This window comes from Cheilinus undulatus, linkage group 5, assembly GCF_018320785.1.
Source record: "Cheilinus undulatus linkage group 5, ASM1832078v1, whole genome shotgun sequence".
Lineage (NCBI taxonomy): Eukaryota > Metazoa > Chordata > Actinopteri > Labriformes > Labridae > Cheilinus > Cheilinus undulatus.
This window is the reverse complement of record NC_054869.1, coordinates 17,070,285-17,096,955: the sequence shown is the minus strand read 5'-3', so window position 1 is coordinate 17,096,955 and position 26,671 is coordinate 17,070,285. Positions and strand designations below refer to the sequence as shown.

General features: G+C 40.2%; 2 protein-coding genes across 2 annotated transcripts; one reads left to right on the top strand and one right to left on the bottom strand.

Moving 5' to 3' along the window:
- pold2 (polymerase (DNA directed), delta 2, regulatory subunit) lies at window positions 1-5,658 on the top strand. The gene is made up of 11 exons (XM_041786807.1): window positions 1-232; window positions 460-692; window positions 905-1,026; window positions 1,136-1,259; window positions 1,401-1,515; window positions 1,595-1,793; window positions 1,909-1,989; window positions 4,448-4,605; window positions 4,693-4,820; window positions 4,902-5,003; window positions 5,097-5,658. The coding sequence occupies exons 2-11, from the start codon at window positions 467-469 to the stop codon at window positions 5,255-5,257; spliced, it is 1,416 nt and encodes a 471-aa protein (XP_041642741.1). The 5' UTR covers window positions 1-232; window positions 460-466; the 3' UTR covers window positions 5,258-5,658.
- aebp1b (AE binding protein 1b) lies at window positions 5,462-25,725 on the bottom strand. Its single transcript, XM_041786806.1, has 22 exons — window positions 24,899-25,725; window positions 23,712-23,882; window positions 23,568-23,624; window positions 20,659-21,120; window positions 17,384-17,458; window positions 16,821-16,880; window positions 16,278-16,352; window positions 15,051-15,122; window positions 14,850-14,959; window positions 14,386-14,525; window positions 14,218-14,302; window positions 13,976-14,120; window positions 13,802-13,890; window positions 11,345-11,468; window positions 10,828-11,024; window positions 10,530-10,706; window positions 9,655-9,818; window positions 9,037-9,512; window positions 8,766-8,905; window positions 8,573-8,672; window positions 6,422-6,588; window positions 5,462-6,338 (listed from the first exon to the last, which is right to left on the bottom strand). Exons 1-22 carry the CDS (start codon window positions 25,149-25,151, stop codon window positions 5,949-5,951), a joined length of 3,729 nt encoding a protein of 1,242 aa, XP_041642740.1. The 5' UTR covers window positions 25,152-25,725; the 3' UTR covers window positions 5,462-5,948.
- Window positions 25,726-26,671: the final 946 nt, after the last annotated feature.

Genomic DNA, 26,671 nt, shown 5'->3' with positions numbered 1-26,671 from the left:
CTATGTTAAAGGTTGGATGATTGCATGGTGTTGTTTCGTGATATGCTACAGTTTTTTGGTGCTCTGTATACATTCTCGCGAGAATACGCATGCGCCTTTAACTAGCAGTGTTGAGCGGGCGATTTCGCGGGAACTGCTCCTGACAGGACCTTAAACGAGTTTATTTTGGACATTTTTTGTATGTGCGGGACATTTACGCTAACTACTGACAATTAAGCCAACACAGTACAAGGTAAGACGCTTGAGAGCTGCTGCTTCGCCATGGTTGTTCAGAAATTGGTAGGTTTAGATGAAATCATTAGATATAGCACTGACTGGAAGCTGTCTACTGTTAACATTAGGCTAAAGCACAAGCAGCTAGCCCTGGATTGTTTATACGCCTTGATTCACGCTTTAGTCATGGATAATTTAAGACGAACTGGATTAATTACATATAACCTCTCCCATCTCCTCCCTCAGCACAGTCATGTTCTCCGAGCTGAGCGCCCAGAAGCAGGGCTCCTCTCTGCTCTCTCGCCCTGCCTCAGATGACCCGGGTTCGGTGTTTGAGAGGATGTCTCTGGCCTACAGTTCCTGCTCTGAGAGCTACAGAGTCGGTGAGCGGAGTTTCAACCGGCAGTATGCTCATATTTACGCAGCACGACTCATGCAGATGAGGCCATTGCTGTCAGAGAGAGCCCAGCAGAAGTGGGGTAAGCTTAGACCATGTTTACCAAAACTAGGTCTCTTATTTTTGTCCAGAGGTAAAGAGTATAGGACTATTGTACTGAACTAAAAGTACAGTTACTTTCGTTAAAATTTCCTTAGATGAAGTAAATCTACTGGTCTGTAAATCTACTCAAGTAGAAGTGAAAATATTTAATTAAGATTTTACTTTAATAAACAATTCTTTATTTCCTGCCAGGGTCTGATGTGCATATCAGGAAGCTGTGTGATCTCCAGACAGGGGAGCAGTGTTGCATTGTGGGTACCTTGTTCAAGCGTATGGACTTGCAGCCATCTATTCTGAGAGAGATCAGTGATGAGGTCTGCAGCCACACTTAATCTTACAGGCTGATCCTGTACATACAAGATGATTGACAGCAGCTGCTGGCGAGTGTCACGCCTCATTTTTTTGTTTTCTTGTTCCCTGAAGCACAACCTGCTGCCTCAGCCCGCACGAGCCAAATACATCAGTGAAACAGACGAGCTGATTCTGGAGGACGAGCTGCAGAGGATCAAACTGGAGGGCAAAATTGACAGAGATAAGTGTGTCACAGGTCAGGATTTTAATCTTTAAGTCAAGAAGTTAGACAGTGAAAAGGTGTTACTGTCATATCAAGGATCATGTGGCATTACAAACACAACCCTGATCATGTCTCATACATCTTTTTTCACTTTTGACCTTCTTTCTTTTTCAGGTAGTGTTATTGCAGTATATGGAGCAGAGAAGAATGATGGAAAGTTCACAGTTGAAGACTTTTGCTTGGCTGATCTTCCTCCACAGAAGCCGAGACCTGCACTGAGCTCTGACAGGTTCTAATGCAAACTATTAAAGTGTTAATGTCATCTTTTCTTATAAAGTAGATTTTAATATGCTGTCTGTTACGTGCAGGTTTGTGCTCCTAGCTTCAGGACTTGGCCTCGGCAGCAGTCACGCCGACAGCATGCTGGGGCTACAGTTGCTGGTTGACATGGTAACTGGTCAGCTGGGTGTCCAGGGGGAGCAGAGTGGGGCAGCGATGATCTCTAGAGTCCTTTTAGCGGGTAACCTTCTGAGCCACAGCACACAGGACAAGGATGCATCAACAAAGGTAGCAGGATGTGGTTTAGCCCCCCCCCATGTGCATATTTACATACAACTATTATGAATATGACTTGTTCAGAAATTCAAAGTGAACTAACTCACTTCCTGTTGTTTATGTTAAGGCAAAGTACCTCACTAAGAAGACTCAGGCTGGCAGTGTGGAGGCGATGCGTTTACTGGATGAGCTGCTCTTGCAGCTGGTGGTGAGTATTCCCTCTACCTTTGCATTTGCATGCCTTTATTACATTATGTGCAGTTTCCAAATGACATATAGGATGAGACATAATTTGTAAAAACAAGTATTTATAAATATGTGTCCAAAAGTTTCTTCCCCCAGGCTTTGGCTCTGATGAACATAACTTGTCATTAATCTAACAGTGCCATTTTTAAATGTAAAAAAACACTGTAGAATAACGCCTCTCCTTATTTTCACCTTTGCACTACTTAAATATAAATTATCTTATATACGCCTGATTCATCTGCCACATCATCACATATCTTATCCTCCTTGCACCATACCATTGATGCACACAGACTTGTGTACATATTAGTTCAAATGCCCCATTAGAGCTTTTAAATATTTAAGTTAAAGTTATCATTTTTATACTTGATGTGTAATTCCTGCACATTTCAAGCTAAGATAACGGGAGTCAAATCCCTTGTTTGTGTATGCATTCTTGGCCAGTTAGGCTGATTCTGATTCTGAAAAGTAATGAAAGCCATGGTGCCAGGCCTAATGTTTAGTAAAAAATGTACACACTAACCATGATAAGCCTAACAACCACGGAATAATATTTTTGTATTATTTAGTCTAGCCATATTTTTATTAACTTCCTTTAATTTAGGATTTATAACTTACATGTGTAAAAATCAAATCCTTTTTATATCTGTTTAATACCACAGCAACGAAACAGAAGTTCTTGACAACCAGTATTGGGTAATTTATGGTTTTACTTTGCAGAATTACAGGAAAACTTCTGCACAAATACAAATTCAACCTTTGTTTTCAACACCACTTTTTCATAATCTCCTAAGATTGCTCACAGGTTAGAGATAGTGTGAGTGCTGCATGGGGTAAAAAATGTCGGTAGAGTGTGACCAGAATCAGGATGAGAGGACAAACATAAAAAAGCAAAACATGAAATAGTGACATGCCAGATTATTTGCAGAGTCCATAGTAGAGATGGCAGTTAAAACAAGATCTGAGGCACTCTGATGTAATTAAAAATCCTTTATCAACCAGTGATGGTTCAACTCACAAAGAGTTTTCAGTAGGACATCACGAGTTGTGAGTAGAACTGCAAATACAATACAATACAATACAAGAACTTTATTTATCCCCGAAGGGAAATTCAGTTGTCTGGGATTCTCATCTGTTTACTGTAGAATTATAAGGTCTAATAGCTGATGGTATGAAAGAAAAAGAAAAGAAAAGATAAAGATAAAAAATAAAGGGAATTTCTGTCACTCACAAGTTATTTCTATGCTTTGACATGAATTTTTCCCTATTTAAGATTTCTTTAGAAATACAGTATTCATTATGGTTCACAGGCTTTAATCACAAGCACTTTCAGTTATGCCATAAATGTTGTATGTTAATGTGTGTGTTTAGTGTTTTTCTTGTGCTTTTATGCACCCGTTTACTTTGAGATTGTTTTCCATCAGAAATTTTGCCTCACTGTACACTCTAGAGTTTTGCTCCATGTGGCATTACTCTGAGCATTTAATTGGAAAAACAAAATTCAACTAAATCATTTTTATCAGTGTTAAAGGTAGAGCTGCACCGATGCCTCAGTTTAACATCACTATTGGCCAGTATTGGCTCTGTTGACAAACACTGGCCAGTGGCAAATAATGTAGCATAAACAGATATCAGTCAAGGTTTATTTGTTGTGTCAGTAGTTTAAAGGACACCTAGTTCACCTTACTGCTAAATCAAAGATGGTTTTTGGCAGAAGAATCATCAATTATTTTAATTATTTAGAACATCACTTTGGATACTGGCCATTTATTCTATAATCAGCGCATCACTAGTAAAGACCTTTTAATGATAGAAAAACCACTGATTTCCTCCACTCTTGTGGCAGTTCAAATTAATGCTTTTAGTTAAGTAAAACTGTGTTAAAATTCAATGGAAAAAAGTTCTGATGGGTTTTAACAGAAAAATCTTCTAACTATAGCTGAAAACAAAATCATCGACAATCACTATTAAGTGTTAAACTTTAATGAAGAAAATACACAGAATAATACATTTTCTTGCCAAAAGCGTAGTTGGTCCAGTAGTTTGAAATTGAGAGAGGGAAATGACAGATCTTTAGAGGGAAGACCAAGCAAGAAGAGCCCAGGGTTTTTTTTTAATTTTAGTTTTGAAAATGCCATTAAGTTCTTTAGTTACGGAGTTCCAAAACTGTGATATGTATTTACAGTGCCAGAAAAAGTGGATATAGTCCTCTTTTCCTCAACATCTTCTTGCCAGTTGTCCTCTATGTATTCACTGTCAAGTTCCCTTTCCCATTTGTGTTGAATATTATATAAACTAGTTGGACAAACTGAATGTAAAAGACAGTAGGAGGAGATAAAATGAGAGGAGTTTGTACAGTTCATTACAAAGGAATCTAAAGACGTAAGATTTATGAGTTTTCCTGTTCTTGATGTTTCAAGGCCTCAGTTCCAGTGGATTTAATGCCAGGCCAGTATGATCCCACCAACTACACCCTCCCACAGCAGCCCCTCCACCGCTGCATGTTCCCCCTGTCCTCTGTGTATCCCACACTACAGCTAGCCTCTAATCCACACCAGGTTAACATCGATGGAGTAAGGTAAAACAACACAGTCACTATCCTCTGTTTGCTTCATATCCCAGATTGGTGTGAAAATCCCTGTAATTGTGTTGTGATTGTTTGAAGGTTCCTGGGCACATCTGGCCAGAATGTAGGCGACATCCAGAAGTACAGTAGCAGAGACAGTCACCTGGAAATCCTGGAGGAAACACTACGACTCAGACACCTGGCCCCTACTGCACCTGATACTCTAGGTAAGACGGCACAGGATAAAACATTCTAGCCTTTTTTAGCTGATATGAAAGGAAGATATCACACTGTTTTCTTATCTATAGGTTGTTACCCATTCTACCAAAAAGACCCTTTCATTTTGGAAGAGTGTCCCCACATTTACTTCAGCGGCAATGCCCCAGTCTTTGAGTCCAAGCTCATTAAAGGTCAGAGCACAATGTAAACATTTACACAGTATCGATTTTAAGATTTCAAAGTTGAGTGTATTTACAACATTTTTGTCACTTTATTCCCTTTAGGTCCTGATGGCCAGGAAGTCCTTTTGGTGACGATTCCAGAGTTCAGCAGCACCCAAACTGCATGTCTAGTAAATTTACGCGCTCTTGAATGTGAGCCAGTCAGTTTCTCTGCTTTCTCTGCTGATGAGGATGAGGAAAGTGAGATGAACATCAGCCACTGAGGGGTCAAATCCTCTAAGGATACATGCTGACACTTCTTGGGCACTATTGAGATGCATTAAGAATAAGCTCTCCTCTGACCATAGACGGGCCAAATATACTTAGATACGTCTTGTAACACTGATGCTGTAAAAAGTCAGAGGTCATGGGATTGCTGTCAAGAAGAAATCAGTGTCAACATGCCACAAAAGAGAAGGGACAAGCAATGTGTATGAACAAGCATTTATTAGAAAAATCACTCTGTGTCAGAGGAAACATGACAAAAGACTTCTCCCCCCAAAGATTCCTCTGTTACAAACGCTTTTGTACCTTTAATGACTGCTCATACTGTAAAAAATCTGTCTGCCCCAGATGAAGACAGTGTAAATATTTCAACTCTGGTGAAATAAAAAAAATGACGACATTTGTTTATGTGCATCTACAATAAAAAAACAAGTTTTCTTAAAAAGACTGAATAACAGAACAGTGAGAGAGATGCAGTGTGATTTGTCAAACTAAAGAACCGTTTACAGGATTGTTTTCTATGAAGAGGCAGTTTGTCAAGTAATAGAAAACTATACAATAATATAGTTACCGTTCTGTAAAATCCCACATGTACTAAGAGCATTCTCTGATTCGTCACGATGCTCAGAATACTTGACAGCAGGATCTACAAGAAAAAGAGGGCTGGTGCGTGCTTATTGAGTGTTTAGTTTAATAGTCATCTATGTTGTACTCGTAGTTATAATCCAGGATTGAGTCTGTGAAACCACCAGGTGTTGATGACTGCCCCTCACCTATGATCCACGAGTCGTACCAGGATGTGGTTGTCTCTGGCGTTGTGGTTGTCTCTGGCGTTGTGGGAATTGTGGTTGTTGGGGGTAACGTTGTTGTCGTTCTTAACCTCAGTAATCTCTGTTGTCTAAGGCGGCGTTGACGAAGTATCCTGCGCCGCCTCAGTCGCTCAGCGTTGAGACGTGAACTCTCTGAATAACCACTGTTACTGTTTGTCACACGTCTGTTGCCGTTAGTCACTGCTGGGTAGTGCGCTCTGTTGTTGCTGTAGCTGAGTCGAATCGGCCTGTTGCCGTGGAGGGCCATGATCTGCAGAGACATTTTAAGACACTATAAAGTACTGGACAGGCAGGTACTAGTTTAGGAGTTAATTTAGGGTGGCAGTGGCTCACCTGTTTGATGCGGTCCCAGTTGGACTTCGCCAGATTGAAGCTGCAAGCAGTCGCTCCTGACTGATAACCAACTACACATGTTTTAGTCAGCGAAGAGAAGCCCTCAGCTCGAGCTGTCACTCGGTATTCGCCCGGGTTCAGCAGCCGCCAGAAGTCGCCAGTGGGTGCTACGTTGACAAGTGTAGGGATTTTTAGTTATTAAAGAGGTTGCTCAAGAGTTATACATAGACTGAACAAAAAGTTAATGTAGTCATTGTAACATGACACTGTTGTTTATGTATTCCCTTTTAAAGGTTGAGTTCTGCATTTACTCCATCATTTATTCTTAAAACCAGAAGTCCAGAGGATATACATGTGACTAAGTCTCTATTCTGCTTTATTGACTAGTATTATGAATACTTCTCAGATTGTGGGGATTGTGACCCCTAGAGGCAGCCTGAGGTCATGACAGGCAAGGCTAAACTAAACATTGAATGCTGTTTGGCATGGCTGGAAAAACACAATTTTTGTGAGATGGCTTCCTGGTAGGAAGCCATGCTGTTTGGCATGGCTGGAAAAACACAATTTTTGTGAGATGGCTTCCTGGTAGGGCTAACTAGGGTTCCTGCAGATCATGGGAAAGTCTTAAATAGTTTTAACTGCACATTTAAAATTTAAGGTCTTAAAAAGGTCTGATTGTTACCAGTGAGAGGACTTACATTTTAGAAGGCACCTTGACTAATACATGTCCTTATCCAATCCTTGTTTTTTAGTTAACTTTGTACGGTGCTAATCATCTTCTTCTACAAATTGTTGCATAAATATTCTCCATAATAAGGAGAATTTAGTGTTGGATGTTCTCAATTTCCTGGGCCCCCAGACCCCTGATTTTATCTGAACCCAGAAATACCAGTCCAGTTCTCACAGATCTGGACTATAAGGTTGCCCACTTAAAAATCGGTGCAGTCCACCCTTATTCTAACAGGTCTTCCCTAACAAAAACATTCTAATTTTAATAGTTAAACTGTTTAGAATCAGCTCAAAACATCTGTAAAAATGTGTTATGGTAAAAATATGAAAAAAATATTTAAATATGTTTGGATAGAATAGAGGCATTAAATTTGCCAGAAATAGTCACATCTGGGCATTTCTGACCCCCCAAAAATCTTGAGCCCTGTGCCATTTGACATTTCATAAACATTAAATAAAAAAATTCAGCCCTGGCATTGGTATTAATTTTTCAGGTCTTAACAAGGTCTAAAAATGTTTAAATTAGACTATTAAAGTCTGTAGGAACCCTGGCTGACAATAACTCTAAAGTAGACATCACAAATACTTAAACCAAGGGTGTCCAAACAACAGCCCCAGGGCCAAATGCAGCCCCCTCCTGGCAAATTCTAAAAATAAAGTAAATATGCCCCACATTAGATCATGACGCCTGTGCTTGACTGTATTGTACTTATTCGTTTTTACACTTTGCTGTGTAAATTCTGTAAAAATTGCTATAATGTAGGTGGTTAATATATTGACAACCCAAAAAAATGATATGTTCATTCAAAACACCCTGATGAATAAAGACAAACGCTTTACAGTGGCAAAAGGCAGTGTGAACGGGGCTTATCTGTTCACTACTTTCTATGTCTCAATGCCCAATTTACAAACATTCTGTGCTGACCATCTTCAAGCACCAACACTCCTATTAAGCAGTGGTTCTCAACTGGTGGGTCGGGATACAAAAGTGGGTCGCAGAACTCTCCTGTGGGTCTGAACATGTGCCAGGAAAAACAAAGAGTATGTATACAGAAGCCCTAAGAGGATGTACAGGAAACTCATACTTGCATTTTTGAAAGTTTCCTATTTCCTGCCATAAATTAAACAACTGCTTTTACTGATGATATTCTTTATGGGACTATAGTTTATAAAATAAATAGTGTAATTAGTAACATTTACCACAGGGCATTAGGAAAATGTATACTACAGTTATAATTTGACTGGAAAAAGTGACATTTTCCATAACATTTGAGCTTTTAAGCAACCTGAACTCTCCCCTGCTTGTCATTAAAACTATGCAGATTTAAAGCAGTTTAGATAAAATAGCCTGTGTCTAGTTCTTACATACAGTCTGTTGTTAACTAAAGCTGGCTGAGAATGGGAAAACAGGAAGTCTTTTACCTGTGGTGACGTCATGGTTGACTCCCTCTACAGAAATGGTGGCATTTGCGATGGGATTCCCCTGCTGGTCCTTCACAATGCCCCTGATGCCACGATGAACCTAAACATGGAAGACAAAGGAACAAAGCTAGCTGAAACTTCTTATCTTTGTCCTATGATTTTGTATCATTACTATACCTGATGGTAAACTGACCTGCTCCATGAAGATGAGCATTGCTTCTCTGTTCTTCTCCCACTCCCGGGCCAACTCACTCTGATGAGGAAACTTGTCACATCCCAGGAATATGGACAGCTCCAAACAGTTGGTGTGCAGGTAGCTGAAATCATTCATACCTACAGAGGTGAAAATGCTAATTAACCTTAGATTCTGCACTACACAAAATGTCCACCAGGGAGTGTAATAACACATGCAGAGAGTAAAAACATCTACTAAAGGAATGACAAACTTACTGAGCTCTACTTACTTCCTGAGACTGGCTTCCATTTGGCCCTGTTGACGATGCCGTGCACCCCTGCAGAGGTGTCCCCATGGCAGGAGCCGTGGTAGTTGTGTGTCATGGTCAGGTGGGTGGAGGCGTAGGACACAGACAACCACCTGAAGAGAGACTCGTCAGGAATCACCCGAAGCTCATCCTCAGGCTCACTGTGTGGGTAGCCAGCGCTTCTTCCTCTGTCATCCTCTTCCTCCTCTCTGCGCTCATAACCTTGGTTGTAGCCTGGGTCGTAGCTGTTGTCGTAGCCTCGATCATGGCCTCGATCATAACCGTGGTCATAACCACGGTCGTAGCCGTGGTCGTAGCCATGGTCGTAGCCATGGTCGTAGCCGTGGCCCCTCCACTCCTCTTCAGGCTGTGAATACCCTCTCCCTCTCCAGTCTTCCTCTGGCTCCTCCTGGTAGCCCCTCCCCCACTCGGTCACATCAAAACCTTCTTCTTCGTACCTGTAGTAAACAGTTCTTGTTATCTGACATGATTACAACTATGAGGGGTTCTCACAAAACTCCACAGAGAATTAAGTAGATAAAATGTGTGTTAAAAAACGAACAACAGATCAAAGGTCAAAAAGGACAGAAGTAATCATACTGTCTCTTCTTGCGGCTGTGGGGTTTCTGGCTCTCAGCAGGCTTGTTGGGACGTAAGCTGTCATAAGGATAGGCCACAATAGACTCCCCGCCCTGGAAGTTCGCACCCAGCACAAATGGATGGCTTTTCATCCAGGAGATTATGGCCCTGGTTTCCACAGCAATCTGAGAAAAAAACATGAGTATCCACATCACACAAACGGTTGATCTGAAAAACCAAAGTAGCACAGAATACTCCCATCTTTGTTTGTTGAGGCTCCAACCACTTTTATACAGTCATCACATCCTCTGTATAGTAATATCACTCATATGAGGAGAAGAAGGAAGCTACAAGACAATACAATGGTTTAAACTGCGGCCTTTAAGCATTCATTTTTTCATTAGTTTTTTGTTTTAATCATGTTTAGCTTTTATAATAAAATCTCTAATCATTTTTTAATTATTTTGTGAGCTGGTTTGCTACTTGAGTGTTCATAAGCTTTAGTACTAGTTTTATGTTTTTGTTATATGGATACTTGTCAGGGGCAAGACCCAAAATGGCCTGGAAAAGTATTTAGTAATAAATCCATGCCCACACCATGATGCTGCACAAGCTGCTATTTAAAAGCCACTGCTGCCACAAGTTGGTACAGAACCACACAGAGCCAAATAAACTGGAAGAGACTTATAATGTCTGCTTGAAATACTTTGCATGTATAGTGTATGAAATATAACTTAATTTCAGTTAGTTTTATAATGCAGCTTCAGTAAGTGCTGTTAGTGATGCCTTTTTCAAATCAGTGAAAATGTTGGCCATTTAGTTTATTATCATTATCATTTCATTCATTTTTGTTGCTGACAACTTTGGGTCTTCAACCCAGTTGTTTGGTGGCTCACCAAGCTGTTGGTCTCGTAGCTCTCTGGTATGGGCACATGGTGATTGGGGGTGATTTTGGGCACCATGCCTTTATCCTCAGCGTCCCAAAGGATACTGTTCAGTTCAGGAAAGTTCTGGAAGATGTCAAAGCCCCCCTCGGTGAAGTGTCCCGTTGTCCACCCGCTCAGCTCTGATCCCTGGTACAGAGACACATGCAGCAAAGTTACCATAGACAACCACAAAACCCTGATTCACTGGCATTTCCTGTATACTTTTCTCTGTTTTTAAACCTCATTTTTAAAGATAATATTCACTGACCACTTCGAAAGCTTCCACTTGTCCATCAGGATTGAGTGAAGGCACAAGGTGGATGCGTATCCCCTCTACCAGCTGCTGGACTCTGGGGTTTCTGTCTTTGTATTCTTTGCACAGGTACTGCATAAGAAGCAGGATCATCTCCCGACCCACTGCCTCATTGCCATGAAGACCAGCTGTGTAGCGAAACTCTGGCTCACCTGCAGAAACAACAGGACAAGACTGTATCTGTTTTTTCCCTGAAGCATAATCCACAGACCCCCACCTGGTGTTTATTAGGATTTACAGGAATCTTCTGTGGTGCCATTGTGGCCAAACAGTCCTCAGGCTTCAGTACCAACCAATCCATATTTCAGACTGCTTTACAGAAAACAGCTGGTTTGCCTTTTTGTTTGAAAACATGCCTCAGGATTTTTACTTGGTATTTAAAAGGCATGATGAAAACACTGTAGTAAAAGTTATTTAACTGTTTTAAAACAATAAACTATGCTGGTCATATGGTTGTTGGACATGTTCTCACCTATTTCATGCTCTGTGGGGTTTCCAGATATGACAATGGCCATGATTTCCAGCCCCTTGGTGCTGCGGCCCAGACTGTAGATGCTGGTGATGTTGGGACACTCATCATGCACCGACTTTATGAGCTGAACACACAAAAGGATGAACAAAAGACACAATATTTACATATCAATGTAATTTAAGAAACAGCCTTAGGCAATGGTTCAAACAAGCTGCAGAAGCAGAACATCCCTGCAGTTTGTAAACTTGTGAATCTAAATAAATCTGATGTCCTTATCTGCTGAAATGCTTTAAAAATCCAAAATGATGGATTAACAGCGTGGTCAGGTTTCATTTTTTTCTTACGCTAACTATAAAATCTATTTGGAAATTCTTTAAGATGACTTTTCAACTATTAATCCCTGAATTAAAAGTTGTAAATGTTAATCAAAGATCTAGTTAGCTGTGTCAGTTATTTAATATTTAATTATTATAACCTACTTAACCTACAAAGTAAATAATTTCTAGTTTTCTACATCTTAAGCATGTCTCTAACTTTAAGCAAACGGTTTCCAATGTTTAATTTATGTTTAGCTAATTATTTCAACCTTTCTCCTACTTTTAGTACAATTACGACCATTTCATCATACTTTAAGTTTAACTAGTACAACTGCTTGTAATAGCTTCCTTCAACCATAATCACACTTTAAGTACAATTTCAGCTGTAGTCAGACTAAAAGCTTACTTGTACAACTGTTTATCATACTTAATGCTAAACATTTCAACCTTGTATCATACTTTTAGTACAACACAACCCTTTTTTAATAAATGTTGTTGTTGGTTTTTCAGATACATATTTCTGGGGCTCTTTATGCCTTTATCTTTGAGAGAAGGACATTGGACACAGTTAGAATCAGGGACCAAAGAGAGGGGGAGGGACATGCAGCCAAGGAGCCACAGGTCGTTCTCAGATCTGGGCTGTCCACATACATGTGACCTAACCCCTAGGCAATCTGTGCCCCAACTACTACAACCTTTTATAATACTTTAAGTTTAACTAATACAACTGTTTATAATAGTTGACGTCTTTTAACATAATCCCTCTTTTAGAGCAATTAAAACCATCATCACACTAAAAGACAACTAGTAAAACCTTTTCTCATACTTGAAGCTAAATATGTCAACCAATTATCATACTTTTAGTACAATTACAACCATTTATCATACTTAAAGCCAAGTAGTACAAATATTTATCACACTTTGAGCTAAATAAACTGTTGAATATGTTGTAGGCCACAATTACAAGTATTTAAAGCTAACTAGCTTAGCTGTTTATTATACTTTAGCTTATAATTTCAATTCTGTTTATTACCTCCGCCAAGGAGGTTATGTGATCGGCAGGGTTTGTTAGTTTGTCAGTTAGTTTGTTTGTTAGCAACATAACTCAAAAAGTTATGGACGGATTTTGATGAAATTTTCAGGAAATGTCAGAAATGGCATAAGGAAGAACTGATTAGATTTTGGGAGTGATCTGGATCACCGTCTGGATCCAGAAATTTTTTAAAGCATTCTTTACTATTGGGAGATAGGGCTAATGGTGGAGGTCTGTGCTTTCCGAGTGCTTTTCTAGTTATACATAAAGCTATTACAACTGTTTATCATTCTTGAGGCTAACTATTGCAAATGTTAATCATATTTTAAGGAAATTGGTATAACTGTTTGTCATACTTTAAGCTAAATATGACAACTGCTTCCTACACTAAAAGCAAACAATTATAACAACTGTTTATTGTATTGTTTATTGTAACGATTTATTCATGCCTTTATTTAGAGAGAAGGACAGTTGATAAAGTCAGGAACAGGGATGAGAGAGTGAGGAATGACACGGAGTAAAGAAGCCACAGACAAGACTTGAACCTGAGCCGCACATGTACATGGATGGGGGGGCAGCCATCTGCATCCCCATTTTTTGTACTTGAAGCCAGAAACAATGGCTTGGTTGGGAACCAATGCTTTAAACTAACTATTAACTCCTTATATTATACATTTAATTAACAATAACAAATGTTAATGATACTTTTGTTCAACAGTTCTGTTTATCATTTTCTGAGTGTCCCAGGTTCACTGTTTATTATACTTTTAGATAACTATAGCAACTTTTATATATATATATATATATATATATAAATCAAGCTAACATTAACTTTTGCTACAAGACAGCTGTGAAACACCTAATGCTAATTTGTCCCTAAATTATACCAACAAACCATGCCAACTGTTTAGCATAGTTAAAGGCTTTTATAGTTTTCAGTTCATAAGCAAACTAAACTGTGAATTGTGTGTAAATAATGAACTGGTAAATCTAATTTATTCGCACTGTATGCCAGTGATATGGTGACCCATGTAAACAAAGGGTGCATTAGTCTTTTGAAATTTTGTCAAACTGAAGTTTGGTGTGCATTTGAGGATCAATACTCACATTAACCATCTCTGTGTAGCTGTGGTGTTTAAACTTCAAATAATCCACTGGAGTCACTTCATTTTGCCTGTACTGAACATCAACTGGATCTACCAAACAAAAATTAGCAAATCCTGAGATTTATTTTGAAACTTTTAATTGCAGTCATGTTGTATTCATGTGTTTGAGGCTCACCAGGCAGTGGGCAGCCCAGGACCTCCAGCCTCATACACAGAGTGCCGTTCCAGCTCTGAGGAATGATCCGGATGTAGCGAGCCAGCACCGGCTCTGCCAGCTGGTTCATCACTGGAGTGTCTTTATCGTTGTTTCCAAAGAACAGCTGGATGAGAGGGAAGAGGGAGAAAAGTGAATCGGGGAAAGATAGGAGACACAATCCAAGATGCCTGAGGAAGTGACATCAATTTTTGTGAACTCACCCAGTCAGCATATCCATCGTGAATGGTTGTCCATTCTCTGCTGTCGTTGCTGAAAGCTAGGAAGTAGGACATCACAAAGTCGCTCCTGGAAAAGGAAGCACACGGTGGGCAGCATGTTCAACTAACAAACTTAAAACTATATGTTCTTGTTGTGAGTTGGTTTCTTACTCAATTGAGGAGTCTCGTCCTTGTGTTATGACTCCCGTAAACTCTATCTCCCTGCGAGCATCGATCTCAAACCAGTGAATCCTGTCCTCAGCATTTGCACACCATGCTCCCCCTCTCATGTTATCTTCATCGTCTGAGCCCTGAGACCACATAAGACAGAACATATGATAAATAACAGCTTATGACTCAAACTCCACATGCAAATCACTGCTTTTGAGCTTTCTAATTAAAAATCAGCTGCAGTAAGCAGAAAACTCAGAGATTTATCAGCTGTTTTTATTACTCTGCTGCTTAAAAGATTCTTGGACTATGAAGTTGTAATAATTGTCAAAGCCGCTAATGGAAGCGACAGACTCAGCAATAACAGTATTTTCCAGCATGTGTGTGGTATCTGGTGTTTAATTTAAGACCTGGTGGTGTGCAAGTAAGACCATAGCGGCAGTCGTGCTCTGATTTTTGTGTACCTGCATGTTGAGTCTTGCCCTCTGAGGTGAAAATATATACTGAGACACAGACGAGGCTGAGAGCTGGTCTGGTTCAATCTTGTGGGACTCCATACCCAAGGGTGGACACTCTGCCACGTATACAGAGAACATCAGATATGTCAATTACATTAGAAATGCTTTTACAATGTTTTTTCCTGATTTGACACATAGCTGACTCACTCTTTGGCTCTTTGAAGACACGTGGTCTGTTCCTGGCCCGCTCCTCTGCCTCTTTCAGCTTCCGTGCTCTCTCTAGCAAAGGTCAGAAAAAACAGACTTAATGCAAAATAAATTGTTCTTTCTTGGCTGGATACTTCTTCTCTTTCCCTCTGCCCAGAAATGATCTAGGAACTCGTCGTTATTTGCAAATTTCATGTGCCAAAATTCCCTGGGGAGAGCTGGAAGGCTCAAGTGGAGAAAAACAACCCAGATGTTGTTATTTCCCTCCCAGTCTCTGATCAAACTCGTATCATCCTGACCCAGAGAGTGTCTGCTATTGAAGAAGAAAAGCCTGAATACCATTTATCACTGTCATAATTCATATTCTGACACTTTATTCTGTGGCTCACTGACGTTCTGTATTTTATTGCTGATAGTATGGCTGCCAGACTGACTGTGGGAATGTATGACATGTTGTAAGCTACTGCACATATGTATAAGCAGATAAACACCTACACCCGTTAGCACACAGTGATGTTTGTAGGTCTGCCTGTAAAACAAGACACACATATGTTTGCATGTCATGTGTTATACAGATGACTCCAAACCTAAAAAGTCCTGATTGTTTACATAAAGTTAGCCTGACACACTTTTCTCCTCAGCTTGCATCGGATTGCAATGAAGCGTCCACACAGGATGTGCCCTCTTGACACCAGGGCTGACTGCGTTATATATCAGTGTCTCAAGTTCTCGTCTTAACCACCAGCTAACCTCTCTACACGTAGCAAACACGTGGCGATGAAATAACAACATTCTCTGCCTGCTTATCCCTCTTTGTTGCATTTTTTCTTTATCATCACTCTCACTAATCCTCTCCATGTGGATCATTCTCCATACACCCTCCTTTCATTTGTCTGCTTTAGATCTGCACACAAGAGATTTCTGAACTTTCCAAGATAAGCTGCAAAAGCATGAACTTCTGTCCCTGTCATTCAAGTTAAAGCATGTACCGTTGATGTGCTTACATTAGTAATGCAAGAAATCACATGTGTATTGTTTTAGAAAAAAATGAAACATGATCCAGGGGAGTGATCACTTTGGAGCTGTTATCTCTTAGTACTTTTGAACTGAGGTCACAGGCCGCGTTCATTGCTTTGGAAATGACAGGATTGTATGAAGCCTGACATGATTGAGCAGAGTGGAGTTATGCAAGAAAAAGAAAAAAGGTTCACATGTGGTTTCTCTCACCTTTCTCTTCTTTTTCTCTTTCTTTTGCTGCTCTTTCTCGCTCCCTCTCCATCCATTTTTCTTCCTCCTTCCTTCCTGTGGAAAATAAAAAACAACATGGATAAGTTTATGGAAATAATAGACTGTGACAAGGTCAGTAAGGATCAAATAAATCTAAAAGACATTGTCCCTTTGGCATGGATCTGGTGTCGTGCTTCATCTGCTTAAACAGAGCCAGGTCAAGGTGGCAGCAAGCCAATTGAAACAACCCTCTCCCCAGCAACGTTTTCCATCTCCTCGTGGGGGATTCTTTTGCATTCCCAGGACAGATTGGGTATACAATTCCTCCAGTGAGTTCTGGGTCTGCCCCTTGGTCTTTCCCTAGTAGATGTGTCAGAGAGACCTCCATAGAGAGTCCAGGAGGCATCCTGATCAGATGCCTGAACCACCTCCGCTGGCAGCTTTCAGTGCGATGGAGCCGCAGCTCTACTTCCAGCTCCCTCCGGATGTCTGAGCTAGTGCATCTAATATAAAATATTTGTATGTGTGTGTGTGTGTACATACCATACTCGTCGTAGTCTTCATACCACGTCCCTTCATAGGGACCGGTGGTTGTAGGCTCCTCTGGGTTAAAAACAAAAACAAACAAACTAAGAAGTCAGACGCCTTGTTCAGTCACCCAGACACACTGCTACATTACAAGTCAGATTATATGGGATTAAATTGTTTCTTGTGCTCAGTTTTACAGTTTAGTACAGCCCTATTGGTTTAACCACAGCCACTGTTGTCTGTTTGGATGCCACTGTGGCGCCCACCATGTCATTCAGTTGTTAAATCTTTCATTTACATTTACAAGAATGAAAACAGAGCTGTGATCTGATGACAGGAAAGTTTTGTTGACTCTATGGAACAAAGCAAACCCACTAACTGATGTTAGAAAAGTAGGGCAGTTTCATTCAGATTCACTTTTATGTGTTAAACTGCTCATAGTTTTTCATCTGCACCCAGTTTAGACACAGAGATAGACTTGACATTTCCTCTTTGTCATTAAGTCTGGTGATTCTTTTTATAATCCAATTGAAAATATGCTGTCTGGTTGATAGAAGTATTTGAGTGATATCATGTACCTGGAAGCGTTTCTACTTTGATGTCAGGGTCGATCTCTCTACCATCAGGGAAAGGAAGATTATCCGGCACCTCATCTGGAGTAGTGGAAAATAAAGCACAATGAAATGTAAAAAGATCGAACGGAGGAATGATGTGAGTAACAGAGGTAGACTGAGAAACAGGAGAAAATAACAGAGGAGGCCAGACTGGCAAGTAAAAGTGAATCAGTGGAAATGTTGGAGGAGTAGAGGTATGATACAGTCAGCTGGAAACACACAGTAATGACAACATGTCCGGTCCGACCCGGATGAGAGCGACAGAACCACAAGACAAACTGTTTCCAAAATCTGATCCTTTAAGGGGGGAAAATACTTCAGACAGTGCTGACTTTGGGTGGAAGGAGGCTGGAAGAAATATCAAAGAGCATGAAACTTTGAACAAATGTCAATAACTTGGATTCTAAAGGATGAATGCATAAGATTAAACAGTAATAAGTGGTAGTTATCTAGTAACTACCACTTATCTAGTAACTTCTCAAAATAAGTAATGACTCAGAAATATGGTTTATTAAGGATGGAAGTATTTACAAAGTAATAATATACTAATTATTAAGTAATTCCTTGTAATATTGTGGCAATGCTCTAGTAATTAGGTGGTATTTTACCCTAACCCCAACCCCCTATCCCCAACCCTAATCCAAACCCTAAAACTTGCTTGAAAATTATTCAGGAGAGACTCATTTTAATCTAGTGTCCCTAATTACCTGGGAATTATCAAGCAACTTATATTGAAAATTATCATCTTATTTTAAAAAATATATTATCTAATAATATATTATCTAATTACCACAGATTTGGCCCCAACATTACTAGGGTTAGAGTTAGGGGATTAGGGTTACAGTAGAGGGTCAGGGTAAAATAATAATTACCAGAGGACTGCCACAATATTAAGAGGGTTGGGGTTTCAGGTTAAGGGTTAGGGCAATGGTTTTCAACCTATTCTTGCTCAAGGCACACCCAAGATCAAGCCAAAATCACATATCCATATCCATTTCCCTTCAAAATACATATTACAGTATTTTCAGTTCAGTCAAGCCCACTTGTTCAAGAAACATACATAGTTTGCAAATATAATATTTTCATTTTATTAGAAGCTATTAATATGTATTTATTGGTGTTATTTTGGCAATATGGCTTGAATATATAAAATGGCCCTTCCATGAGCCTAAGTGAAAAGCATCGAGCAGGAACAGCACACATTCCTACCTTTCAATCAATCTTTAACCTTCACGCAGCAACAAAAACAGCGCAAAGCAGGCATCAATAACAACAGAATGACACTGATTAAGTCAGATGTAGAATAATGGAGGAGCTGGGGTGGAGGAGGGTTGGAAGAGAAGCTTGTAGAGGGAGCAGCACAGAGAAGGCAGCCAGAGCAGCTTAAATATGGCAGCATGGGTGCATTTAGCCAATAGCAAACTCAGCATGAATCAGCTGGCCATCAGCTGATGAGGGTATACGAGAGATCAGCTGGTCTTAATGAAATGGCAGAACTTGACACTGTGGACTGTCAGAAGTAACGCCCTATGCTCAATTTGTTGTATAGTATTAGTAGTAACATATGATTTTACACACTCAGACTTGCCTTAATGCACACCAGTGTGCCTTGACACACCATTTGAGAACCACTGAGTTAGAGTAATATACCACCTAATAACCAGAGATTGTTAGGTGAGGGATAGAGTTAGAGGGTTAGGGTAAAACACCATTTAATTACCAGAGAACTGCCACAATATTAAGAGGGAGAGGGTTAGAGTTTAGGGTAAGGGTTAGGACAAGGGTTAGACTAAAATACCATCTAATTACCAGAGAATTGCTATGATATTACTATGAATTACTTGATGATCAACACATTATTACTAGGTAAACACTTCCCTAATATTACTGAGTTATTACTTGGTAAAATGCCAACTTATTACTAGGTAATAACCGCCTTGTTCTCAAAAAAAGAACTAGACGATTACCACTTATTACTATATAATTACTAGGTAATTAGGGCCCACTAAAAAGTGCTACCAATGTTAATTATGCAGATTTATTTGGAAAAGGTTCTGGGATTATTAACAGACTGAATTTTGAAGATACTGTATTAAACAAGAGCTTAATGATGTCCATTAATGTCCCTCTTTGGCAATAGACACCTGAAACTTTCAAAATAGTCAGTATGCCACATGGCACACGTACAAGGACTACAGCTCTAAAAAGGGTGCCCCTTGTTTGTGTGCAAGCTTGGCTTGGCCAAAAATATTACTGCCAAGGGAGTCAGACATGAGAGACTCGTATTCAGACAAAGACTTTAATTTGTTTTGACGAACAAAACCAGACTCTTGCTTCAGCAGCAGTAAGTTAGTCATTATGACTTTTAAAATCTTTTGCAGTGAATCACGGCAAACTGAGCAGAGTTTTTTTAGAGTATTTTTGATTTTTTGAGTTTAACAGATTGTTCCCTGACAACACATCAAATCAATTTGAAAAAAGAAATGTACTTGGATCGCACCACTTCTTATCATGGTATTCTATTTTAGGTTTCTGTTAACATTTTGCACTAAGCTATCTTCTTTGTAAGGAAAGTTACGTGTCTGTTTCTACAAGTGTTCCAGATGAGTCATATGGTTTTCACTGTGATCAAATTAAAGACATATTCGTCCATGGTGGACATTCACTTCAACCACTTCCTGCACCACATCTTTGAAACACATTGCAGCCACTGATCTCAACGAGGACTCAGGGATTTATGACTGATTGTTTGCAACACAAAAACACTGCCCTAAAACTTTTAATGAAAATTAAATGATACTAGAAATGTTTTACAACAAATGTTGGCAGTAGAAATGAATAGTTCTTGGCAGTTTAAACACTTTGGTCTGTCTACTTTAATACTGTTGAATTATATTCAAACTGAACAAGTCTCCAGTTGAGTAAACTTAAAATGCTGACCAAGTTTTTTGAGTTTTCTCAGCCATGACATTTTCCAGGGTTTATTTGACACATTACCTATTCTCCCAGCTCTGTTAATCTGCATCAATAAACTTTCAGGATACATATAAATAGTAAAAGCTGAATTTAAAGCCAAACATTTCTTCTGTTTATACTTAAATTGTTTCTTTGTTGCTGTAAGGAATTCCACTGATCATTACAGCACTAAAAGGCTCATTATGGTTTTATCTTTTTCATGTTTGATAAACTGTCCTCCCACAAAAATTCCTCCATTAAACAGAGCAAAGACTCAGACTTACATGTGGCATCCCAGTAATCACTGTCATCTGTCCCAGCCTTCCCATCAACCTCTGGGGGAGGGGGCGTGGGGTCTGGCTCTTTCCAGTAGCTGTCATAGTTATCAGTCACAGGAGCGTATGGATCTTTTGCGTCTGGAGTCCAGTAGTCGTAAATATCAGGCATCGGTGTGGACAGCTCTTTCTCTGCTGGTTTCCAGTAGTCATCGTAGATGTCTGTGACTGGGGCAGCTGGGTCTTCTTCTTCTGGTTTCCAGTAGTCATATGGAGGGTCTGTGACTGGGGCAGTTGGGTCTTCTTCTTCTGGTTTCCAGTAGTCATATGGAGGGTCTGTGACTAGGGCAGCTGGGTCTTCTTCCTCTGGTTTCCAGTAGTCGTATGGAGGGTCTGTGACTTTGGGTGGGGGGCTGGATGGTGTGTGCTCTGCCTCCCAGTAGTCATCCTCGTCTGGTTTCCAGTACTCATCTAATGGAGAAACAGAGGATCAGGCTGACTGATGGCTGCCTAAGATCACTAGACTTCTGTTATTTCTTTTCAAGCTTTTATTTGGAAACAATTTTATTTATGCTTTTGTTCTGAAAGGTTGTGCCACTGCAAAACAAAAATTTTCTTAAAAATATGACACAGTAACTTTCAATGGTAGCAGAGTGAACTGTGCTGGAAGAAATGATTTTCTTTTACTCTGCTTGCTTTGAAAAGGCCTTTAAAGGCAACTGGTTCAAAGGAAAGGACAATTACGGCAAATAAACACCTTTTTTTGTTTGCATTTTATGCATTAAAGCTTCTCAGGAGTTTTAGCAGGATATGAAACAGTAGAAAAATGGATAACTTTATATGACCTACAAAAGCAAACAAAACCATCAGTGTTGTGATTGATAAAGTCTGTATGAATGTTTCTGATGCATGTAAATCCTGTCGTGGGGTACGTGTCACATGAGGTTATTGACAGCACACTGCAAAAACAGAAAAGCTTCACATAAAGTGATAAGTTTTAAAAAATGAAATAGAATTGAATTTTCTTTCTAACACATTAAGAAAGCATTAACACACATGAACAGGAAACGATTAGAAGGAGATCTTAGTTACCGCTTTGACCACACGGGGCGCCAAAATCAACACAAACAGAAAGCTCCTAACAGGAGCTTTAATGGCCAAACAGTTATGTTAACAGTCAATGGATTAAAAAGGAGGTTGTAGGTAGCTTAAAGTCACCTTCCTAAAATACTGTATACAAATTATTTGGGGAGGACAGGTCAAGAAAGGTAGAGGGTCTGGAGAGTTTATAATACAAAAGGGTCATTTAGTGTTTTGTCATTTTAAATATTTATTTTTTCCTGTCTAATTTGACATTACGGGAGATAACAGTCCCAATCCCAAGTGGTGAAAACAGGCTTTAAATCTTCATTCTCTACCATAGCAAGATAAAGATAGTGGAAAGTTTAACAAAACAAGTGCTTTGATTTTAGTAGGATCTTGCAGTATTTTTAAGACAGTGTGTAAACAGCATTATAAATTCATGGATAGTCTGATCTAGATACTGAAACAGAAGAAAAAAAGTGAGTATTACGTACTGACAGATTGTCTTAAAAAACCCCAGCAAAATCCTACTAAAATCTAAAATCAAAGCACTGGCATGGTAAAATTTTCCACTCATGCTAGCTTGTAATGGCAAAGAGTGAGGATTTGAAAGGGGAAACTCCCCCTTTTTAAACACTGAAGTCTCTTTACAGCATTTGGATTTGGACTATTATATCCAGTGATGTCAAATTAGGCTGGGAAAAAAGGCTGTAATACTTTAAATGACACAACACTAAATGCAGGGCTGGAAAAAGTACACGTTTTACTTAGGTAAAAGAGGAGTTACTCTGGTTAAAACTTATTTCAATAAAGCTAAAAATGATTGATTTAAAAATGTACAGTACTGTGCAGAAGTTTTAGGCATGTAGAACGCTAATGGTTCTTCACCACCCGGGCTGAGGAGAGGAGGGAGGGCAGCCAGAGTCAGTGTCGACACATTTGACACAAACGTGTGTCGCTCAGCAGCCAAGGTCAAGCTTGACAACATTTCTTTGGTCTGGGTCTTTGCACCCCTGGTTATACGCCCAGCAACCACCAACAGTTTTAAGGTGCTTAGAACATACACACGACAACCAGGGGGTTGTGGCAACCTTCCTACCCACCCTAACAGTACCCTAGGTAATGTTTAAGCGCCACATCTACCCATAACTCCGCCCAAAAGCTGTGGTTTTTGTTTTGTTTTCATCAGATTATTTTCCCATGCCCTTGGTAATGTAAAAAGACATCCAGAGCATGACCTGGGTTGTGCCAATCCTCCTTCCCGCCCGATGGGGCCTTCAGGTGGGCGTACTCGCCATTACACGCCTTACTTCAGCCTCAAATTTCAGCGCAAACATGCCTAAAATTTCTGCACAGTACTGTACTTAAAATTACAAGTACACAAAAGCATCTCAATAACTGTAATTTGAGTAAATGTAATTAGTTACTTTTCACCTTTGACTAAATAACCCTTTTGTGTTCTATACCCTCACAGACCCTCTCCCTTTCTTGACCTGCCCTCCCCAGATAACTTGTATGTAGTCCCTTAGGAAGATCACCATGGGCCAGCCACAGTTTTCCTTTTTAAACCATCCATCTACACCGCTCATAAGCCTGTTTATTCCGCTCGTAGGTACTATTGTCTGTTAAAATAACTACTCAGCCATTAAAGCTCCTGTGAGGAGCTTTCTGTTTGTGTTGGCTCTGGTGCCCCCTGTGGTCAAAGCAGTAACTTTTTAATCTTGCCCTGTCCATGTGTATTAATGCTTTCAGAATGTTAAAAAACCACAAACAGAATTATTATTCAGTGGATGGTCTGAAACAGAAGAATATAGTCCCAAGTGGGTGTCACTTACCAACATCAGGATAGGGGTAATCTGTGTATGGCTCAGTGGGCGGCTCAGTTGGGATCACTGGAGGAATTGCAAGGACTAAAGGTCAACAACCTTCATTCAGGTTCAAAGTTATTCAAGTACAAACATACTCTGCTCCGTGCTCACCTGTTGTGGTCGGTGGGAGTGTCGTGGTTGTCTTTCTGTCCTTCTTCTTTCCTTTCTTGTCAGTTTTGGGCTTTTTGGTGGCGTTTGGATCTTTTGGTTCTTTGTTCTTCTTCTTATCCTTCTTTTTCTTTTTGCCTTCTTCTGGGGCTCGCCTCACTCTGCCTGAAATTCCTGATAAATACAATGAAAACAGGACTGTTCTCCAAAACCACACTAAGTTGACTCTTGGTCAGAACCAAATTAAGCACGTAGCACTCATAGTCGAAATGTTTGTTCATAAATTCCCTTTCTTCCCCTCTAAATTCTCTGCTATGTGAGACCTATACCACCAGTCCAATCAATCATCTGAGATGAACTTAAAATGAACCCTCTCCTTATTTAGTTTCTACACCTTTCTAGAAAATCTAGAAGATCTCCTTGTACCAGTCAGATGCAAAATAATCTATCAGTATAAGTGGGGATTTAAAATCTATGACCTGTGTAACTCTGGGTCTTGTGTTATATCACACAAAAACAACGTGATAACATAACTGTGCAGTTATTTATTTCCTGCACTGCCAGGGAAAATTCAAACAGCCAGCTTTCATTTTAGTGGTTGCTTGAGGTCCATTAATATTTCCTCTGAGGTTGTCTTAAATTCTGAGACTCTTTCATGGAAAACACTTCTCTTTCTTTCCATTAGTACTGCTCCATTTACTAGGAGTCAGTTTTAATGACAGCAAATCTGCCCAGACACTCATAAATGTATCACAATCACCTCAGCTGCATGTTAAAACCGAAGCATAAACCCATCAGTGATACTATTAAAGAGCTACTTTGATCTGATGTGTAGGAGTTACATTTAAAACAGTCATTCTTCCAGCATGACTGTGCACCAGAGTCAACGTTAATCATGCAGTAAAAGACATGGTGGAAAAGGTCAGTGTCATAAAAATCTGCCTGCAAGATGCTCACCTCAGTGTCTTCTTCTCTTGTCTGGTTAGAGCCAAAAAAAAAAAAAATTTTTGTCCCTGCTGTGTCATGACCAGGTAAACACCTGGACTTTGTAATGCTCATTGAAGCTGTCAAAAACTGAATGCTTTTGTGTTTGTGCCTGTGTTAGCTCAGGCCATACCTAACTAACTTTGATGTCTTTATGTGGAAAATACAGCCTTTCAGACACAGAATAAAGATTTTGTTTCACTCACCATCCTTTGCAGCCTCCTTGATGTCTCTTTTGTCTTTTTTACGTCTTTCCACTAGATGTGGGTCCACTGCAAGTCCATGCTGCTCACTTTCAGGGTCATCCTGGGATTCATCTAGCAGCTGATCCCCTGCCTGCCTCTCCTCTTCAGTCCCCTGGAGAGAAAGTATCCCCCCTGCGCTCTCCCCTCCTCTGGGGATCAGCAGGCAGCACAGGGCCAGCAGAGCCACAGACACAACCACAGTCTGGCTTTTCATACCTGCTGTTCGTCCAACTGCACAATCCTTTTAATTCAGCGGACCAAAGTTTGATCCAACTTCTTCTTACCCACAAGAAGAATTCCTTTTCACTCTTTTCTTCCTCCTCCTTGCGATGTGATCCACACTTTTACTCCAGCAGGGAAACTTCTGCAGCTTCACAGCCACAGTGACAAGCAGGCTCGAAGTGAGCTAGACAGAGATGGAGTGGGAGGGGGTAGGGATCGACAGGGAGGGGAGGGAGATGGGTTTAAGGGAGAGACAGGGGGAGAGAGAGCAAAGCAGGGACCCAGCCTAATGAGTAGACTGGGTTCCTAATTGCCCTGCAGCTAGGGTCAGCTGAAACAACAGCGTAAGGCCAGAGGATCCCCTTCACCTGGCCGACGAGTCACAACAGGTGCAGGGCTCAGACAGGAGGTAAAGGGGGAGGAGGGCAGGTGAGGCCTCAGAATGAAGGGTTTGCACCTCCTAAGGAAGAATACAGCTCCTTTTTTGTCTTCATCTCCTTCTCAGAGAGTGATCGCCTTGTTGACTCACCAGAGGAACAGCAGGAGAGAACAGTGACTCCGAGGACCTTGAATTCCACAAGAAGACAAGGAGTAGGAGGAGGAGGAGGAGGAGGAGGAGAGGAGAAAGGGGTGACGGATATGGATATTTGTGTGTTAGAAAAACAAAACACTACTAATAATCAGAGGGAGGGTTTCAAAGAGAATATAAACATGTGGAAGTGATTCAAATCCTCTTACAGCGAAGGATTTTAGTTGGGAACGTCTTCCATGAAGTTCTGTCATTCTTTGCTCACCGTGCTGTGATAGCTCACATTCTCCTTTCTGGAGAAAAAGTTATGGTAGGGACGGGGGGGCCATGAAGAAGCACATACACACACAAGCCCAGAGAATTGTTTCAGCAGATGACTGAATTATAACCTTTTAAGATTCAGTGTTTTCTTAGCCAACTCCCCATTCTCCTCCTGCATGTCAGGGCCTACAAGGGCTAGACATGTAGTATGTTATGCAGTTAGTCTAGACATGGAGCTTCAGAAAAGATGTTGACAGGCATGACTGCATTTTGAGCTCTGTCACATTTTAAAAAACCTAATTTAAGTGCATAATTCTGGGGAAGAAAAAGGCTGCAACTTCCAAAAAATGCCATCACCGCAGGTGCAATTATTCTTTTTTTTTTTTTTTTTTTGCCAAAGTTATGAAAGCGTCCCCTGGACTCATATGAAAAAAGAGGTTTATTATACAGAAAAGCCAAAGCAGAGAAATGAAACCACTGTGCAGCCAGAAGAATAATTTCCACTGACCTGGTTTGAAATTGAGCAGGTTTTCAGGTACACACCTGAAAAGGCAACACTAATACACTGCCTGGCCAAAAAAAAAGTCACCACCTGGATTTAACTAAGCAAATAGGTACAAGCCTCCTATTGGATAATTACTGCATGGGCGATTATCTTTCAGCTGGCAACAAGTTATTTAACCCCAGCTGATGCAATGAGTAACTTCTCATTTCTTAAACAA

Bases quoted from the DNA above. Each gene is read 5' to 3' on its own strand.
- pold2 (XM_041786807.1), top strand. From the start codon at position 467: ATGTTCTCCGAGCTGAGCGCCCAGAAGCAGGGCTCCTCTCTGCTCTCT. The intron at 4,821-4,901 runs GTAAGACGGCAC...TCTTATCTATAG, and splicing joins TACTGCACCTGATACTCTAG to GTTGTTACCCATTCTACCAA. The intron at 5,004-5,096 runs GTCAGAGCACAA...TATTCCCTTTAG, and splicing joins TGAGTCCAAGCTCATTAAAG to GTCCTGATGGCCAGGAAGTC.
- aebp1b (XM_041786806.1), bottom strand. From the start codon at position 25,151: ATGAAAAGCCAGACTGTGGTTGTGTCTGTGGCTCTGCTGGCCCTGTGC. The intron at 6,589-8,572 runs GTAAAAGACTTC...TTGTCAACGTAG, and splicing joins CAACCATGACGTCACCACAG to CACCCACTGGCGACTTCTGG. The intron at 6,339-6,421 runs GTGAGCCACTGC...ATGTCTCTGCAG, and splicing joins ACTGGGACCGCATCAAACAG to ATCATGGCCCTCCACGGCAA.